We start from the raw sequence: 20,414 nt of genomic DNA on the forward strand, positions 1-20,414 counted from the left end.
GGGTAAGCTGTAATTTTGCCAGCACGCTTCATCACCCTGTTGTTGTAGATGTCCTGAACACTGGCAGACTACATCCAATGATCCTCGCCGCTGTTCTGATTATGCTGGGAACCAAACCAGATGGTTATGGATGATGTAAGGATGGACTTGATGATCAATGTATAGAACTGGATCATCAGGCTCTGTGGCAGGTTGAATTTCCTCAGTTGTCTCAGGAATCACGATCCACCAGCAGATGTGATCTGGCACAGACAGCTGGAACAGTTTGACCTGCAGCAGCTATGGTGTTGAATGCTGAGCTGAAATCTATGAAGAGAACTCTAGCAAAGGTTCCTGGACTGTCGAGACACTGTAGCATAAAGTGAAGGGCCAATCTGTTGTAGATATTGGTGAAAGTCAGCGCTAGTTGGTCACAGCAGTGCTTTAGGGTGGATGAAGAGACTCCATCCTGTTTACATCCTGCACATTGATGATCCAGAGAAATCTCTGGAAAAAAACTAATAGGCCAAAAACCAATATTGGATGGCTGTGATCTTTTATTTTTCAAAAAACAATAAAATTTCTCAGTTTCAACATTTGATATTCTCAGTTTTAACATCATAATATTTTCAATTAAATATAGGGTTTAAATGATTTGCACATCATTGCGCTCTGTTTTGGGTGGCACGGTGGCGCAGCGGTAGGCGCTGTTGCCTCACAGCAAGAAGGGCCTGGCTTTGATTCCCAGCCGGGTGACCAGGGTCCTTTCTTAGCATGTTCTCCTCATGTCTGCGTGGGTTTCCTCCGGCTGCTTTGGTTTACTCCCTCAGTGCAAAAACATGCAGTCAGGCCAATTGGACACACTAAATAGCCCCTAGGTGTGGATGTGAGCGTGAATGTATATGTATGTCTGTCTGTCTGCTCTGTGATGGACTGGCGACCTGTCCAGGGTGTATCCTACCTTCTGCCCAATGACGTCTGGGATAGGCTCCAGCTCCCTACACAACCCAGAAGGATAAGTGGTTTAGAAAGTGTGTGTGCGCATTCTGTTTTTATTTGCACAGTTTTTTTACTTTAACAATTTTCTTGAAATTTTTCATTTGTGTTTAATAGCCTTAGTAATTGTTTACTATAATAATAATGTTTATGGCATGCATATGGAAAGACAAGCATCTCTATATAAATGTGTCAGTATGTGTATTTCAGTGTGTTTCACATCTCGCTCTTTGTACTGTTTATATATGGATCATTCTACCAAACTAGTTCAAAGTCAGAGTTGAAAACACATTTTGGACTTTTAACTGACTTGAACCTAAACACTTTTCCTTTAAGTAACCCGACTCCTTCATCATATTTATTTTATTAAAATAAATGATTGAACGTTTAGTCGCTACCAATATAATAATTTTAATAATTTACCAAAATGTTTTGGTAATGACTGTCAGTAGTGACAATTTTAGCTAATTTTGAGGATAACTCAAGAACACTAGCCAGGACATGACTAGCAAGAACAACTTTGAACAGCTGTACACACATAAAATCATAATTATTATTAGGACCCAAAAAAATTACATAATTGCTGAGATTATATGTTTTGGTAGTGACAAGTTCTTAAGGTTACACACTGATATTTAGACTTTGAGATACATTCACTTCAAAACAACAGGATCTAACTGCTCATTATGTGGCCATGAGGGACAATGATACAGTCTCACTTCCTGCTCTAAAATGCAGGGCTGCACACCTATGGCCAAAACTCTTTGTGTTTCGGTAATGACATGAAAATGGGAGACAGCAAGTTTTTTTTATTTAAAAATTAAACTTATGATAAACATAAATCTATCAACTTCACTTCTTTTTAAAAACAAAATAAAAAAAAAATCAAAACAAGAAATTTAGGGGTTAGGGTGTGAGACAGCAATCTCAAATTAGTATGTACCCCATAGAAGATAATTTTGCATATATTTAGCTAATATATATTTCAATTAATGCCTTGAGTTAAATAGATCAGAATATAATCCTTGTAAATATCTAGGGTCTGACTACTTAATTGTTTTTTTTAAAGCAACGCTATGTAGGATTTGGGAATGTGGTGACCTCTCTGGTGGAAATATGTTATTGCACACAATGTGCGGATGAACACTTTGTAATGTCAGTTGTGAGACCTAAACATTGAGTCTGACCTTCTTTTTGATCCTGAGCATATGACGCTAATACGTAAAGACATATGATGTCTAAGCAACTCCTGCCAAATGTGCCCTGGTACCTCTGACTTTTAAATGATTATATCAGGCTTTATAGGGTGACTCGCAGCTGCGCACGCACACTGTATTTTAATGCGTTCTTTGTTCTTCATACTCAGTAATGCTACTTCTTTCAGTTTTAACAAAAATATTCAACAGTGCTGCTTTAATAGTTTTTTTTTACTGTGGGACTGCAGTTTGAACTAACTCGGTAGAATGGCCCATATATGTAAGCTCAAATGTTCTACTACATGTCTTTCTCACTCCCTTTCTATGTTCTCTCTACTCTCTTTCTCCCTACTTGTTTATCCCTTCCTTTACTTATGTCTCTTTCTCTTTCTTTGTGTCTCTCTTTCTGTACAGTGGCATTCTCTCACAGCAAAACTAGGCCTGGTAGGTACTGATAGTAAGACATGAATAGAAAGGAAAGATAAAGTTATTATTTTTTTTTTAAATACATCAATTCTGTTAGAGAAATGCTGCTGATCTGGGATCAGTACAACTGTTGTTTAGGCCTACTTCTAGCTATCTTCAGAGAGTCTGTTGGTTTTGTTGCTCAGTATGGCTAAGAAAGACCTACTTTATAAGAAGTAGTTATCTCACTGACCTAGAAACAGACCAATCACAGACCACTGTTTTTTGCAAAATTGTATATACAGTCGTTTGGCTGCCCCAATCATACTCAAAATAAGTTCTCTACAGACAACACACTTCTGCAAATTTTAATGCACAATTGCGTTTTGTTTATTTGTTAAATTTAACATATTTTGGTGGGGCAAAAAATCATCAAAGGTGGCCTGTGCAAAGGTCAAGGCACATATTACATTTTGTGTATTGTTTTTCCAATGTGTTAAATCCTATAAATAAATATAAATTCTGCATTAAATGTGATTTTCTAAAGAAAAATGCCATATTTAAGTTGTTCCCTATAGAAGATTTGTTCACTTATTTTCTCTTAGGAAATCAACAGAACATATAATTTGATCAGGGGTGTTGAAACATTTGCATCCGACTGTAATGAAGCTATTGTTAGCATGGTGGCGTATTTGTTTCAATAGCTACAACAACATAGTGCACCTTGGTTTGTAGCAGTTATAACTGGAAACTCATAGTTATGTAGCGACTCTAAGCAAAGATTACTACGGTTTCTCATTAGCTGAACGGGGTTTTGGCAGTTTTTTGTAAAGTACATCTGACCTTGCTACAGTACATACAAAGGAACGCACTTGTGGACGGAGCATGGATAGCTGTCTTATCTATTTCGGCCTCACATGCTGGAGCCCGTGCCCGGACTCCAAGTCCAAAAATAAAAGAACTGAGATGCTCTTAAGAGAGCGTAACTAAGACAGTCCGACAGTCATAGCCAATTTTGCGAAAAATAAACATTGTATAATGTGAGTTTCTGAGGCTGGAGCTTTTGAGGTTGAGATCATGTCCTGCTCATCTTTGTATGGAAGCTGATCCCAGACCAGTCCTGCTGTTTTGCTCCTACTGAGTGCCCTCCCTCCATACGCTTGTATTTCTGAGCCTCTAATACATACTGGCTCTTTTGTTTTGAGCACTGGTGTTATCTATTTTCTTTTAAAATCTGTGTTTCTTCTTTGGTTTCCTGCTGGTTAATGTAAACCTGCTCCTCTGGTCCTTACTCTGAGTGGGAGTTTTAAATTATTAAAATGAAATCATTAACAACAGTGTGGGTGAGGAAGCAAGAAGAGGAAGCTTAGTTAGATTTTAGAAAAACATACATTTTTACACTATTATCTATATGATTGAAATTATCCTCATCCATGATTCATTGCAGCATTACATTCAGGGGAGTGATAGTCTCTGGAGGAAAGGACTCTGTAAGACTCTGTTATGCACTCAAAGAGTCCAGAATTTGATTTTAAATGCCTATGATGTGAGATGCATGCTGAATAATGCATGCGCATCCGTCACTTTAGGGAAAATTAACTTTGATTTTTTTTTGTTGTTGTTAATGTTATTGCTTTTAGCTGACTCAGTTCTTTGGAGGATATTAATCTGAAAAATGATGAGGCAGGTTCTTATTCTGAGCTCACTAATAACTGTAGCTGTGGATCTAATTAATCATCATTAAACTTAATTAAACTGCAGGGATCTCGATCCAGGAGTGTAGAGAAGACATCTGTTTCTGGACAAGTTGAAGCTGTATACATTATGGCTAAGAGTGAATAATGTTAAAGGGTCCATATCATGGAAAACCAGTGGGGTTTAATCCATAGCGCCCACAGAGCAGTTGAGGTTTAGGTGCCTTGCTCAAGGGCACTTCAGTCATGTGCTGTTGGCTCAGGGGATCGAACCGGCAACCTTCCAGTCACAGGACTGGTTCCTTAACCTCCAGCTCATGTCTACCCCCATGCCCCCATTTTTGTGATTTCATAAAAAATCAAATAACTTACATATTGTATGTCTGCCAACTCCACCTCCATAGCCTTGCACTTTCTTACTGGAGTAATAAGGCGTGCTTCAGCCTAAACTGCCATGAAGCACAAACAAGGCCTGCCAATCAGAAGACAGGTCACTTACATCAGTCTCACAGGCGCAGTAACAAAAACAGCTTGTTTAAGGGATAAAGAGAGGATGGAAAATGGTATGTAAAAATGAACGAAGACTGTTTTTGGTATATAAAACCAAAACAACATAAGTGGACGTTGAAGAATAAATAAAATAAAACAGAAATGTAGGATATCGGCCCTTTAAATGAGTTTTTGTCCAATAGGGAAGAAATGGCATGATTAAGCCAAAATGGGTCCCCAAAGTCACAAACTTCCACTTACAACCTACCCCTTTTACATGAATCTTGCAGACATAATCAATGATTCTACTGTTTTTACAAGACTACATTGCAAGCAATTTTAATGGGGTGCTGAAAAAAAAAGTAAAATAAATCTTCTCCATTGTGGCTGACCTAATGACCTGTTGGGTTTTTATATTAAAGCTACTGGAACTAACTTTTCTAATTAAGGCTTCTAATACCCTAAGTTTTAGCAAGACGGGAGTGTTACATCATTAAGGGAAACCCAGTTAAGTTAAGCTCAGTTCCACAATTTGTTTTCTTTTTAAATATGAACTACATATATTTGGTGATTTTTAAAACCTTATTTAATAATGATTAATAAACACATTTTTGGCCAGATTCTGCAGGCATGATGAGCATATGTTGCAGGCACAAAAAGTATATACTTGCACAAAGTTCCTCACTCTGGATGCTAATGCTGCCCTCTCGTTCACAGGGTGACCAGAAGTCGCAGGCTTCCGCTAAGGGCCAGAAAGGACGGCCAGCAGACGGCCAGGGCACCCTGACCAAAATCTTCAAAATGGTAATCATACTACACCACACTGACTTCTTACATTAATATATAAACAGAGATACTTCGCTGTTTCAAAAGAGTGAGTTTGCAATTACTAATTAGTGATTTAGGAAATGATTCACTGCATCATTCAATCTCGATTCGATTTGATTGTTTAGAAAACAATTGAGTGCATCATGAAATCTGAAATTTCACCAAAATTGAAACTTTACTATCCAAAGTTGATGCAGCAGAATCGCAATCTTCAGATTGGTTAATTTTTAACCCCCTAGTTCATGGAGTATGTAGAACATGTCAAAACTTTTCTTCTTCCTCTTCCTCAGTGATGTGAATCCTCACCTGTCCCAGTGAGTAATTTGCTAACTTGTTCATGTTTCGCTTCTTATCTGCAGATGGCTTCTAAGCATGTTTACAGATTTCTCATGCTCCAGCTCCAGGGCTTGTGATTCTGTAAAAAAGTGATTTGGTCTCCTGTAGCAAGATGCACCATTTCACCAGCAATATCATACAAATACATAGTCAGAAAAAGCTATTTTGGCTAAATATAATGACCATATTGTTTGTTTCCGCTAATATGCAGCAAGTCTAACGGCTTAAAGGAAACAGCAGCTTCATTCAAGTCAATACATTAACTAGGAATGTGCATAGATAGTCCTCAGTTGGGGAACTCGCCAGGTTTCATTTTAATCATTTTTCATTTTATTCATTTGTTTTGTAAAATGTGTACAGTCAAATTAAGATGTGCTGCCAAAAAAATAGATAGACTTCTACAAGGTGTTGAACTGTAGTTTCAAATTCAAAAGGGTGTTCAGCAGAGACAGCGACTCAAGTCAAGTGCTGGCCTAACTTGTGACTTGACTGGAATTTGTAAGTCAACTAGGACTGAAGATTTTAGACTAAATTTCAGCCAGTGTGTGTGATTTTTCATTTTTACTATGATCATGCAGACCTCAGACTAGAGAAAGGTAAATAATGGTGCTCACATTGCCGCCAGAACGAAGGACAGAATAAGCATTACATGCAAAAGAAGCAAAACTAGCAACAGCTAATCTAGCCACAGTTGTAGTAAATTACAGACCACATTCCTTTAAAACAAACTTAAACCTCACCTGGATTATCTATTACACTATCTAGCAAGCATACCTACAAACTATAGACTAAACCAACCATTTGAAGTTGTTTTGCCTCTATTTTAAGCACAATGTTTACTGAGTGTAGCACTTCAGTTATGTCCTTTGGACTAAAAGTTTTTCTATAATGAAAGGCCTGTTATTTAAAGCAGTGCCAAACCTGATGGGTGCAACTAATAAGGAGGTTTAAACTCTCTACCAAAGACTCTAGACTTACCCCTCTGAGACTCAAGACTCGACTCAAAAATCAAAGATATTTCTTTATTAGCATGGTAGCTAGCACTCTATATGGCATGGCTATACTAGCATTAGACCCAGGCGTTCCTTTCATACACTGACATCCTCAGGTAATTGTGTTAGTTATGAATTAATTTACCTATTAGCTTTACAGCTAGTATTCTGGCCATAGCTTCAGTTCCCTGTATTGATCTGCCTGAATCAAAACCTGTATTGCTCTGCCTGAATCAAAACTAAATGTAATAGCAATAATAGGATCACAAGTGTTCTTTTTTCCATAAGATGGAAATAACAGCCCAACTGCTTGAGAATATCACTTTGCTGCATTAGCAAGAGGTTAAGAGTTTAACAGCAATTTTGCTATTTTGTTCCACTGTTCCACAGCCTTCTGTCTCTTCGAATGGGTAGAGACCTAAATACTCGGAACTAAAGGTCAAATTACTGTTTAAAAAACATATTAGAAATCACAGGTAAAATCTGACAATATACTCATAAATAATTTGTAACGTTTATCTCAGTAACGCACAAAAAACATTAATTTTTGGCTTGCGCTGGCTAATGCGCATGTGCAAATCTTCACCACTAGCAAAAGGTCGATTCCACTGTCAGTTCCTGATTATGTTATCGGTTAATCGGATACGTTTTCTGAAGTCCTGACCAATAGGAGAGCTCTCTCGGCTGTCTCTACCCAGATATCACAGAGATAAAACTTCTGATTATATCATTTTTCATTGGGCATTTAAAGATTTTAAATTTATTGTTTCAAACCAAATCTTAACAATGAAATAAAAGTAGTACTGCAATACTTGCGGAGTTCAAACATAAACATGATCTAACTGAATTAAAATGTACTAAAAATTACAATTGTTTTTACTTCTGTGAAATCATTAGCCTTTCACCCCCCTACCCATACCCCACCCCAACGGTTCACTTGGACACTGCCATGTACTTCATACCTGCCATACCAGAGAAAAATAATGCTAGAAGTACCAATTACAGCGAAGCTGATTTCATTACAGTAAAGGATGAAAGCCCATTCAGAGTTAAGCAGAGAATACTTTTCTGTTTTCCTTATAATGTGCTTTCTACAGTGTGCAAAGCTCCTTCTTTCTTTTCTTTTTCAGTGGGGAATGCACTTAAGAGCTCATCAGCTTTTAGCTTTAGATCACAAGTTTCTTTATTTTGCGTTCCTTTTTTTTTTGGAATTTAAATTAGCTGTTCCTTCTTGGCATGATTTTGATCATGTGCTGTTTCAGTAGCTGCTCTAACAGCTGCATCCTTGTGTAAAGAAGACTAAAAGCTTTGAGCAGTATGGATTATCTTAAGCTCTCATTTGAATACTGAAGGCTTTTGCTCTTTTGTCTTCATTTTGCTGCTGCATTTTAATTAGTTTTGCACTCACAGCAGAAAAATGACTACATGTGAAACCTGCAGATATATTGACCATTACCCTCTTTGCTGAGGATGGCTTCACTTATTTCTGACATATTTATGAAAATATTTAATTTTCTTGTTTAAAATTGTACAGTCTTTACAGATTGATGGCAAAATCCTATTCGACCTTATGGGAAACTAGCACACCACTAAAGGAGTGCCACAGCATTCAATGCAATATTTGATGAACCAAAATCTCTCAAGCTTAGCAATATCAATTCAAAGTTCATCATTAACATTGGTGTATCAAAAATACCTTTAAGTTAAGCATGTTTTTCTTTGTTTGTAGAGACACCTAAATTCAGAGTGTGTTATTTATTTCAGTTTAGACTTCTTCTATATGTGTGAAAGATCATGTTATAAGGACTGATTGGGGGTAGTTTTTCTTATCGTGTGATGATTATGGATAAGCCTCTGGGAAAGTGGGTAAAGAAAGAAAAGAAGGAAGCGAGAGAAAGGAAGTAAGTAAGGGAAGAAGAAAGAAAAAGAAGGGAAGGATGGGATGAAATAAGAAAAAGAGACAAAGAAAAAACAAAGGACGGAAGCCAGAAAGGAAGCACAGAAGAAAGAAAGGAAAAAAGAAAAAGACAGAAGAAAAGGAAAGAAGAAAAACAGACTATAAATAAGACAAAGAAGGAAGAAAATGAGAAAGAACAGAAGAAAGAAATGAAAGGAAGGAAGCAAGAAAAAAGGAAAGCAGAAAGAAAAATTGAAGGAAAAGAAAAGAAAACGAATAACACTGATAATACAATGTTTGCAAGCACCGTAATTATTAACACACTCTAAATATACGTATTTTGACTACAACTGAGTTGGGCTCTTGCAGTTTCTCATAATGTTGACTGGGATTTTTTGCCAGCGTTCTATGAAGCTTGTCCAACTGTGTGGATGTGGAAGATGGTCAATTTGTGGTCACTTGCTCTCTTCTCACTTTTTTTTTCCTCACGCCCTGTTTCTCTCTCTCTCTTCTTTTTTTATCTTTTCTCTTGCAGGGAGGAAGCCGAGCCGCCTCACCGGCCAAGCGCTGATTGCCCCCTTTTTTTCCTTTTCCTTGTTTGAAGATTAGTGCATGAAAGGAGAGCAAGAGAAGATGGACAAGCTTCTTTGTTGTTTTTTTACGCTTACACATTTTTCCTTCACAGTCTCCTGCACTAACTTGCACATGAACGTGCTTCCTTGCATGGTGCATGGCTTTGTGTAAATACTGTCTACTCAGTTCCAGCCATAATGGTCAAATCCCTCAGTCTCCTTTTCATCTCTGTCTGCGTCTTTTACTTATCTAAGCGTTAACTCTCCTGGACTCCAGAGGAATGCTCCTGCAAAGCTCCTCCCAAAGCGTCCGAGGCTTTGGTTCAGTCTGGGCCGCTTTAGTCCTGTGGCATTGTCTTTGTTTTGTCTGTACAAACACATTTGTTTGCTTATAATGACTATCACTTTGTCTTTAGTAGTGTATTTATCATTGTATTGCTCAGCTATGATAGCATGCAGAGATGGCCAGTAACCTTTACTCATTTCCATTTACTTCAGTGACATTACAATGGATTCTTACGCCTAAATGCTAATACTTTAGATTACTTCTATTATAAGTATATCTGTGAGTAAAGTCTACTTTTTCTCAGTTCCACGTACATTCTATCTTTTTTTTTTTGGGTTTAATTTCATTCTGTTCTGTTGGTTTAGCTTCTGGATAGCCTTGCTGTTGCTCACATTTCCCACTATGGAGCTTAAGCATATCATCATAGATCAGAAGGATCCAAAAAAGAGAAGAATACAGCCTAACAAACTTCAGCTTTTCACTTTAACCTATACTGATAAATGCTGGAAGTTCCACTATAGTTCTATGGGGAACTCAGCACTCCAGAAGCTTTTGTACTAGATACTTTTTCCTCAACGTTGTTTTCTGCTAGGCTAGTTTTACTGCTACTTGAGTCATTATTATCATAATAACAATACTTTTACTGGAAAATGGGTTTGAGGTTACTCTACACACCTCTGATAGTACTGTGATAAGCCTCATCTTTAAAGATGTATTTATCATTGCACATGTTTAACTGTTATATAACACAGGCATGTTAATGCACATGATTTAATGAATTTCCCCCACTTTGATATGGTCTTGTCTGAAATTTGCTCTTTCCAAATGTGTTTTGTATGGTCGACCAGTGGCTGAGAACTTTACTGCTTTAAAAACAAGCTATCCAAAAATGACTGAATTGTGTCATGTTCATATATAACACCTTGTAACACATCTTTAGACACTGATAAATTAGACATAGCTGCATGTGGATTAACTGAATAAGTTTCTGGAGAGCACTGGAAAGTTTTCTGAATGGCCTGCAAGGCATGGCGGCCACCTCTTGACCTCTGACCCCCTACCTCTCATTTCAGCTTTTAAGCCAAAATAATAAACCCTGTACAAAAAAGTGTACACAGCTAGCAAATGCAAAGCCATAGAAGTCTGTTTCTGTGTTTGTCAGTAAGATTGCTAATTGAGTGACGGGAATCATTAAAAATTCAAAAAAGCAGAGGGTGCGTACTGCTGTTTCTTTCTTTCATTTGATAACATCTGAGTGTTCAAGGAGAAAATGAGAAACAAGATCTATTAGCAGACAGGAAAATTTTCCACTTGATATCATCCCTCATCAAAGCAGAATCAAGTTTGCTTGTTTAGCTTTGCACTGGAGCTTCTTTGTTCATTTTATAGGCAAATTACCATCACAACTCAATGGTAGACTATACCAGCTGATCTTTCATTCATGGTAACTCACCATCTCCAGTGTTCTAAGTAAGGAAAAACATAAAGAAACCCTGAACATTGCTTCAAATGTTTTTAATATTTACAACTTCTTCTGCCAAAAAAAGTAGTTCAGCAGTTTATTGTGAAGCTGCCATTGTTGTTAGCAACTGTCAATGGAATAATATACTGTAATTACTTGGTTGGGGGAAAAAATAGGCTTGAATCAGGTATTTAGCACAGGGTTGGGATGTAATAGAACATAAGTATTGGAAATACATATTCAGAATACAGAAATTAAGTATGTGTATTCAGTCCCAGTTACATTTTGTAAAATATTCAGAAGAGTACAGTTATTATACCTTTTATATTTTAAGGTGAATCTTTAATTAAAAAAATATATATAAAATACCATCTATAAAGGAAACACCATCAATGCTCGTTTATTATTTAAAAAAACAGTACCCGGCATATAAAGATGTACTCAATAAACGACTTCTTTACTAACACTGAAGTTCCTGCTAAAGCCTGAGTAGACTAATAAATCAGTGTAATGATCAGTTATTAATCTCAGTGTTACTGAGCTCTGCTGAAGTTTGAGTAGACTGATAAATCAATGTGATGATCAGTTATTAATCTTAGCCTTACTGAGCTTTGCTGAAGAGCAGACTGCGTTTTGTGGTAAGTTACATACATGCCGTTAACTGAAAATCACATAGCTACCCACTTTATAGTCACATTTGCAAGATTTCATTACTGGTATATGGCAAATTTGCATAGTTCATGAGACAGCAGTGGAATTATGGGTGCAGCAGTGGACTTAAGCAGGCAATGAGATGCATTACAGACTGGATGAAAATGACATTCATCTTAATCTGTCAGCACTTCTCTCTATGAATGTTGGTCTAAGTAGATTTAAAGCCTAATGTTTTTGCTTTTGATAAGACTTTGGGAAGCAAGTCTTGTTAATTTTGGGATTTAGTTCATAAAGTTAATTAATGCTGGATTAAGTGAATATCACTTATTAATGGAATTCAGTTTATTAATGTTAGATTTAGTATTTAGAGTTTATTCATTTAAGATTGATGTAGGATGTAGCAAATGTAGGATTTAGCAAATGTTTATTGTTGTAGGATTTAGTAATTATTGTTTATTAATGTATGGGTTAGTAGATAGAGTTTATTATTAATGAGTTAAATAATTAATTGTAATCTTAATTTCAAGTACACTTGCAACTGTATGGTATTGAAGTATGAACAGGAAATAATGATCTGAATTCACAATAGCCTAACATTGTAGTAAATGCAAGTAAATGGTCATATTTCATAAAATGCAGATGCCTGAGTTTTACAGTAACTTATAGTACAACTTGCAATTACAATGTTTTCTTAAATTCTTGTATTTTGCAATAAAGTCTAAACATAACTAGTTCTTTGGAAGCTACTTTCAGGTCATTTGTCAACACTTACAAAGAGTAAGGCATTGATATTAGAAATTAGTATTTTCCAGTTTAGATTTGGTCTTCAGTCAACTGCTGCTCCAAAAATCAGAGAAAGAGTCCAGTACAACACTGATGCTAAGCTTATCACTTGCAAACATGTTCCCCACTGAGGAGATTATACGTTTGTTCATCTCTTAAAAGAGATCAGTAACACTGAGATCAATAACTGGCTCATCGTCTTGATTTATCCGTGTACTCAGGCTTTATTAGGAACTTCAGTGTTCGTAAAGGGCCTCTTTAAAAGTTTGTCTTACGAGCATGTTTGCTACATGTCGAGTGCTGATTTTAAAATAGATCATATGGATAGTGTTTCTTTTAAAGATGGTATATATTTTTATATTTAGTGGCTAAGTATTCTAAAAGTATTTTTCTAAAAATGTTCTGAATAGTGCCTTTACAAAATGTAACTTGGACTGAATACAGATACTTCTGTATTCCGAATACATATTCCCAAAGCTTTCATCCCGACCCTATGAATGAGTTCATATGGGGTCTAGTAGTTATGGGTTTTATATATATGAGATTTATAGGGACTGATTAAATACTTATTAATGTGAGACTTAGTAAATAGGGTTTCTTATAGCATGTAGTAAATGAGGTTTATTAGTGCAGATGGGTTTATAGGATTTATTAAGGATTAGTTATTAGGGTTTATGTATTTTCTTTATGAGGATGGATTAAGGCATTTCACTTTCTGTACCTGGAGGAAGCCAGCAAAATTTCAGAACGATCAAATCAAACAAACAACATTTGTAAAATTTATTCTTAAATACTTCTGAACATTACAAAATACATGTATGCCACAAAGTATACAGCTTAAACTTTATACACCGACAAAGCCATCAGTTAAACATAGCTGATAATGAAAACTTGAGTTAGCGGATTCTACATCCAGAAACTATTTACATTTTACTAGTAAAAAACGCTTTATACAAATATAATTCAATTACATCAAATTTTTAAAGAAACTCTTTCTGTAAGTTACACTTTTCAATGCACACAGAAACTCAAACAAGCAGTACACGTACTGTGTTTAAAGTTGGGGTGGGTGTATGCGAGTCCAAGATTGAAAAAAGAAAAGGATGCTGACACACTAGAATTGCTGTAGCTTTTGGATCCGTAGAGACTTTTTCAAGAGTGCTTTACAGTGAAAGTCATTTATCAATTCCTATCAAGTCAAAGAGACAAAACACACAGATTTTTTTCCTCTTGGGCTGAGGGGAGCTACAGTGTCAGTTCACTAATTTAACATGAGGCTACTGTCATTTCAACACCCCTGATGAAATTACACGTTTTGTTGATTTTCTAAGTGAAAATAGGCTAACACATCCTCTACAGAGAACAAACTTAAACATGGCAATATGGAGTTTAAAATACTGAAAAAAACATAAAATACAAAATGTGCCTTTTGCACAGGCCAAACTGCATATTTTATTTTATGTTTCATTCAGCAAATAAACAGTAATTTTCCATTAAAATGTGCAGAGGATTGTTCTATGTAGAGTATGTGTACTTATTGTTTATGGGAAGACATTGGGGATGGGACACTGCCAGTCTCCAGCTGGTTCCAGTTCTGCTGAGGTTTCATCTTTTGAAGATGTGGCCTGTGGTGGTTCAGGCACACAATCCTGCTCTTGGCCCGCATCTCGCTCTGCCTCCATCTGTTTACCTGAGACACACGCACATGCGCACACACAAACATCAACACAGGTCATCTACTGCAGAAATAGGCCATGAACATTTATGTGGGTAAATTTTGATCCAGCATTTTACGTCTTTTTTATGAAGTGCTTTTTCAAAACTGAGAAATACAGTTTGTCTGTCATAAAATACAAGATTGGGGGCAGTGTCTTAAGATGAATTCAATCAATCAATCAATCAGTCAACCAATAAGAAGCATAACTAAAATTATAAATAACAACGTTAAAGTTACTGTGATAAAATTATACAATTACAAAGGCCAATGGTAAAGCTATTGTGGTAAAATTATTTTAAAATTTTCTTCACTTTTTCTTGTTCCTGGAACACAACAATGTAGAGTGATGAAACTGTCAAAAATAAATGAAATCAGAAATGTTCACCATTTGGTGATGAATCACATTGTACAGAATGTCCTAAAGATATTCTCAGAAAGTTAAATCCAGATCTCCAGAAGGCACCGGGCAGAAAGTGGAAACAGGCTGCTTCCTGCAGGGCTCACTGAGCTTCAGGTGAAGAATCAAACAGCAGAGGTGAACTGTCTACTTTTACCTGCTGTTAATATCTGATAAAACACCCCTACACTCTAAATTCTCTTCACTATTACATATACTGTACCCTACTTACTGCATTCTGCTAAACACTAGAAGCAGAGAGAAAAAATAAAGAAATATAAGAAATGTCCAAAAGAAGATCTGCTCAGACAAATGGAGCTGGTGGCTCAAACAGTTCTTACCCTAGATTGTAAGCTGAGGTGGCTTTAACATTAATCTGTAAATCTGTGACGGTTGCACCGGCTGGTCACAAATTGAATTTTCACTAAGATGGGGCCTAAAATTTAAGCTTAGCCAGAAATGTCCAAAAAAAGATCTGCTCAGAGAGACGGAGGCATAAAGTAAAATTCAAAACTTTGGACAGGTTTTACGCCCTTCATTGTTTCGCTGACGCATCTTCTGCTATACTGTGTGCTTCTGAATCTGTACAGTCATTGTTGACATCTGTTATTATTTTCCATGCCAATTGTTTTTTTTTATTTGTTATTCATTGGTGGCATCTGTTATCATTTTCTGTGTCCATTGTTTTATTCCGATTTTGTTTTTTTTTATCATTTTAATGGCATAAATTAGCAAGTTAGTTAGCCAGTAGTAGATACATTTTGTTTTGTAATTAGAATTTTTGTCATTAATTGATTGCATATATGATTATTACCCATGTTTTTTTTTGTTAATCTTTCATTCATTGACGACATCTTTTATTTTCCTTGTCAAGAGTTTTTTTTTTGTTATGATGTTTTTTTATTTGTTATTCATTGATGCCATTTGTTATCGATTTCTATGTCTACTGTATTATGATTTTATTTTGTGTAATATTGCTAGTTGAATGAATTAGCAAGTTCGTTAGCCAGTAGTATGCATAGATTTTTTTGTTTGTTTTGTTTTGTGTTAATAGGGTTTTCATATTTGTTATTAACTGACTGCATGGGTCATTTTCAGTATACTGTGCCTTTGGGAAGTTGGGAACTAAACAGTTTTTTTTAATTCCTATGAATATTCATCATAGTTATAAGATAACCCACTACCAAGAACACATCTGTGTCAAGCTTAAACACTTTTTATTTTGCAATGGTAAGCCACAATCTTATGACGCAACTACGCAACTTCCTGTCATGGACAAACACAACATATATAAATTTCTAAATTATTGTAGAAACTATAGAGTAATTTTCAGTGAGATATTGTATCCCCTTTTCAAACAGTAATTCTTATGGCCCCTCAAAATCTTTTAGAGTTATGAATTTTCTTACAAAATTAGTTTCTTTCCCCACAACATCCACATCAGACATCCTTTGTTCAACAAGCATTAGTAACAGTAAACATCTTTGAACAATAATTGGAATAAAATTACATGACAAATATGCATAATAATTTGATATATATATATATATATATATATATATATATATTGATTTGAAATATATATAATATATATAATAGAAATATTATATATATTGATTTGAAATATAAGGATTTGTTTACCTCTGAAGAATTACTGATTTATTTTAATAAAACATGAAGACGATGTGGTGGTGAGGTACATGACAGGCTGGACCAGGATATAACTGGGTGGACAAGAACGTTTCATATTTACAAAAACGCCAGTCGTTTCATTAACAATGTGTCCATAATAAATACCTAAGCTTATATATCAGAGAGTGGCTTTAGGTGTGTCAGTGAGTGACTGACTGAATGTGTCTGTGCTTTGGTCATGCTTGTAATAAGATGAGAGACAGGAGGTAAAATTAAACTGTGTTAAAACTTATAATAGTACCTACTATTTTATTTAGAACAACAACAACAACAACAACAACAAAGAAAAGCATGTATATGTATGTGTCGACTCATGACCAGATGCAGGTAGGGTGGACAATGACAGGGTGGACAAGTTTAGCTAAAGACAGCATTTGATGAACACATGGTTGACCTACAATTGCAGATCATGATGAAATGCTCAAGATGACATTTTGATATTCTCTAATTATTTTAATTAACTCAATATTTTAGTACAACATCTTGACATGGTGGACATCTTAAGCTTGACAACAGCTAAGTATGAAGAAATATTAAGTGAAATAAACTTATATAGTTACTGAACATGCTGCAGTTGTCTTCAGCCTATTGAAGATAAAATAATTTGAAGGTTGTGATGTCACTGATGCCAAAGGACATTTTCTTAAAGGGGCAAATGTCCCAAGGTGACAAGGTGGACAGCAACCTTTGGACATGCCTAAATCATTAACAAACGTCTTTAAAAATTTGAAGAAAATGTAATTTTTTTAAAAAACTTGTGTTATTTAACCACTTGAGTTATTCAACTGCCATGCAATGCAGCACCTCAGACATGTCAAAATCCCCACTTGCACATCAAACAAAATGGTACAAAATGTATTTTAAAGTGAAGGATAATGTTCCTATATATTCATAATAATGTGTTCATTCAGAGTAAAACTTAAAACATCAATTATTTAACCATGTTTGTATGAAATTTAATCAACTATGCTGGGGATCCCAAAGGCACTTCATATAGATATTGACCCGCAAAACAGATTTTATTAAATTTTTCTTTTAATTCATTACAGCACCTGTTGTTATCATCCGTGTTGATTTTTTTTGTTTGTTATTCTTTGATGGTATTTGTTTTAATTATCTGTGTCAACAGTTTTTTCTGTTGTTATTACAAGGTTTTTAGCTAGCAATTCACTCAGCTCAGCCATGCAGCTCTAGTTATCAGGCTAAGCTCTGCTGAGGTCGTTTTGCTCTCACAGCACTCCTATCCTGTGTCGCACCACTCACAACAGTGTTCAGAACAGCACTCAGTATTATTAAATATATTTATGTATGTGCAGTGCACAGGGCCCATTAGAATAAAAAAATAGATGATCCTGTTCAAAACCACTTCATTACTCCTCTCAAATGAACTGGAGTGGCCTCTCAACTCTCATCAATTTACACAGCATCAACTCAAGCTCATGCTCCATATAGTGGAGAACGAAGATTTCAGAAACAGAGTGCACCTGACAGAACATGACAGGAAACAAAAACTAATGTCCCTTTCTCTGTCTCACTAACAGACTCACACAAACACCTCCTTCTGTCTACGTGATAGTTGCCTCTCACAGACTAGTTAATTATTATTTCAGAATGTCTCCATCAAGCATAAGTAATTTTTCAGGACTAGTTCTATAACCCGTGCAGTATGGCTTCTCTCCAAAACCTCACTAATTATCCTATTTATCACCTACATTACCCTATTTACTACCCACTCATGACCACAATCAATGCTCACTCATTACCCTACTCACCACCCACTCCTTTCCTCCTACTAATGGCCATAAGCCAATAATTACCATAATCACCGCTTATTTGCAAACATAATCACTGCCCATTATTACCCTAATCACTGTCCCTGTTACCCTAACCTCCACCTATTTCTGATCCTAACAACCACCTACTTATTACACTAGCAACCACCTGATCTTTAATGTAATATCCACCCACTCATTGCCTTGGTCACAATCTACTAAATACCACAATCACTGCTAATCACCACCCACTAATTACTAAGGGTGGAGTTGAATATTCGACTATTCAGTTTTTTTTTTTGTTGTTGTTGTTGTGTAGGTGTTTGGTTTTCAATTCTGGGATTCGGATATTCTTTTTTTTTTTGGCTTACTTAAGTTACTGTCCATAATGCAGCTATATTTTTAATTTGTTAAAGCACTAACAGCTAAAAATAGACCACTCTACTCTACTCCGGAAAACCCACCATTCCACCTGTATTCAGGCTTTAATTTTTTTACGTTTTAAATACACTGTTAAAATGTGGAAATATATAACATCTCAGCTCAGGCGCCTGACATCCTGCTCACTCATAGCAGTTAATGTTACACTACAGCAAGTGCTAGCATGTATTTCAAGGGTGGCTGCAAACAAACCAACTAGGGCCACAAAGTATACCTGGGGACGTGCCATAAAATATTACCTGGGGACGTGCTGTAATTTGAGTGACTACCAACAAGCTCCGTGATTTTAATCCAGTACAATCTTCGATGTTTGTGGTTTTTTTTACAAGCCTGCTCAGTCATGACCTCCTATAATTCGCCAAACCCAGAGCTCCTCATTAATAGTAGTCCTGCTCGAACTGACATCTTAGTAATGTAATAGCAAAACCAGGTAACAGAAAAAGGATGAGCTTGGATGCTTCCTATTTGCCAGCTTCTTGTTTGAATTTTCCTGTTTTACCTTAAATTCTGTACCAATTTTTTATTCGGTAGCTTCTTGTTTAATTGTTCTCTTTCAACCTTAAATGGTGCAGCCATTACTAGCAAATAAGAAGCTGACTTCAGCTTCGTAGAAAAGAGTGCCTCACTTTGTTTTGTTTTTTGTAAAGACAAGGCTATCAGCTAAAATGGAGCACCACTAAGTGAGGCTAGCAGACCTGGTAGACAATGCTCTGTGAGTAAAGCAGCTAACCTGGAAATTCATATTTACAGTGGATGAAGATGCGGACGTCAGACTTGGATTTTCTCAACCACTTTTTTAGCCATCCTATCCCCCCAGTGGAGGCATCAAATATTTGCTGTTGATTACTACCGAAGCTCTGGAGCCTAAAAAATGGTATTTAAGACAGCCCTACATATTACCCTAATCACTTTCTACTAATGAACATAATCACCACTCAATTATTACCATAATCACTGCCTACTTGCATATATAACCACTGCCCATTGTTACCCTACTCAATGTCCTTGTTACCCTAACCACCATCGGGTCATTATTCTAACCACCACCTTGACCACTCATTACTTTGCCCACTCATTACAACATGTTCATTACAAAAACAAGTGGTAAGACATAATATTTTCTAAAAAAGTAAAACGTATTGTTATGTGTGCTTTTAGTCAGAGGCAGAAAGAAGGGAAATCTGTCTGAGACTGAGGTGCATGTGTGCATGTGCGCCCTCTGAAAAAAAAAAAATAATAAATTCACTCCTGCATAATGAACACTCGCCTCAGGCAGAAAAATACAAGGGACAGGCACAAACACACACAAACTCATGCGAAATAGGAAGGTACCTCACACTCTCAGTGTTACCTCAGATGTACACTGCAGTCTATAAGTAGTTTGCTCTGACCAATAGGAAACAGTATTTGGAACTAGGCCTGCAAAAACTAATCAAAGAAATTGATAACGGTAATGAAACATTTCTGGCAACAAATTTCTGTATCGAGTAGCTGCATAGCTACAATGTCGCTTCAATGAAAACAGGAAACTTTTGAAAATGGTACAGGCCCCACTAGTGGAAAGTGGTGCATGTTAAGTATTCTAAAGTACAGAAGAACTTTGCGTTGAAAGAAAAAATTTAGTTATCAATAGTTATTGATAATGTTTGTTTCCCAAGCCACTAAAAAACATTAGCTAGAATAACTGCAGGAAACTAGAGGCTATGTAACCTTTAAATATTTTACTTGACTTAAAAGGTTCTGGTGAAAGCTAAAGGGTTTTTGGAGATGATACATTTCAGCAATTATACATTTTTAAAGGATTGCATTGTGAATTCTCTCTATGT

The 20,414-nt window shown here is 36.1% G+C and overlaps 2 protein-coding genes across 6 annotated transcripts in view; one reads left to right on the forward strand and one right to left on the reverse strand.

Moving 5' to 3' along the window:
- LOC118797458 (myelin basic protein-like) overlaps positions 1–10,882 on the forward strand; it is a 28,477-nt gene extending 17,595 nt beyond the window's left edge. Inside the window, exons 4-7 of one of the 4 annotated variants that reach the window (XM_036556825.1) lie at positions 2,586–2,615; positions 5,477–5,563; positions 5,878–5,901; positions 9,348–10,882. In XM_036556825.1, coding sequence (XP_036412718.1) covers positions 2,586–2,615; positions 5,477–5,563; positions 5,878–5,880 — 120 coding nt within the window. In that variant the 3' untranslated portion in view covers positions 5,881–5,901; positions 9,348–10,882. The remainder of the gene's footprint in view (positions 1–2,585; positions 2,616–5,476; positions 5,564–5,877; positions 5,902–9,347) is intronic. The other 3 variants (XM_036556823.1, XM_036556827.1, XM_036556824.1) reach the window with 3 other exon arrangements.
- Positions 10,883–13,350: 2,468 nt separating this feature from the next.
- LOC118796831 (zinc finger protein 236-like) overlaps positions 13,351–20,414 on the reverse strand; it is a 110,230-nt gene continuing 103,166 nt past the window's right edge. For both annotated transcript variants that reach the window (XM_036555958.1, XM_036555959.1), the window contains one exon: positions 13,351–14,259. In XM_036555958.1, coding sequence (XP_036411851.1) covers positions 14,111–14,259 — 149 coding nt within the window. In that variant the 3' untranslated portion in view covers positions 13,351–14,110. The remainder of the gene's footprint in view (positions 14,260–20,414) is intronic.

This window comes from Colossoma macropomum, unplaced genomic scaffold (assembly GCF_904425465.1).
Source record: "Colossoma macropomum unplaced genomic scaffold, Colossoma_macropomum, whole genome shotgun sequence".
Lineage (NCBI taxonomy): Eukaryota > Metazoa > Chordata > Actinopteri > Characiformes > Serrasalmidae > Colossoma > Colossoma macropomum.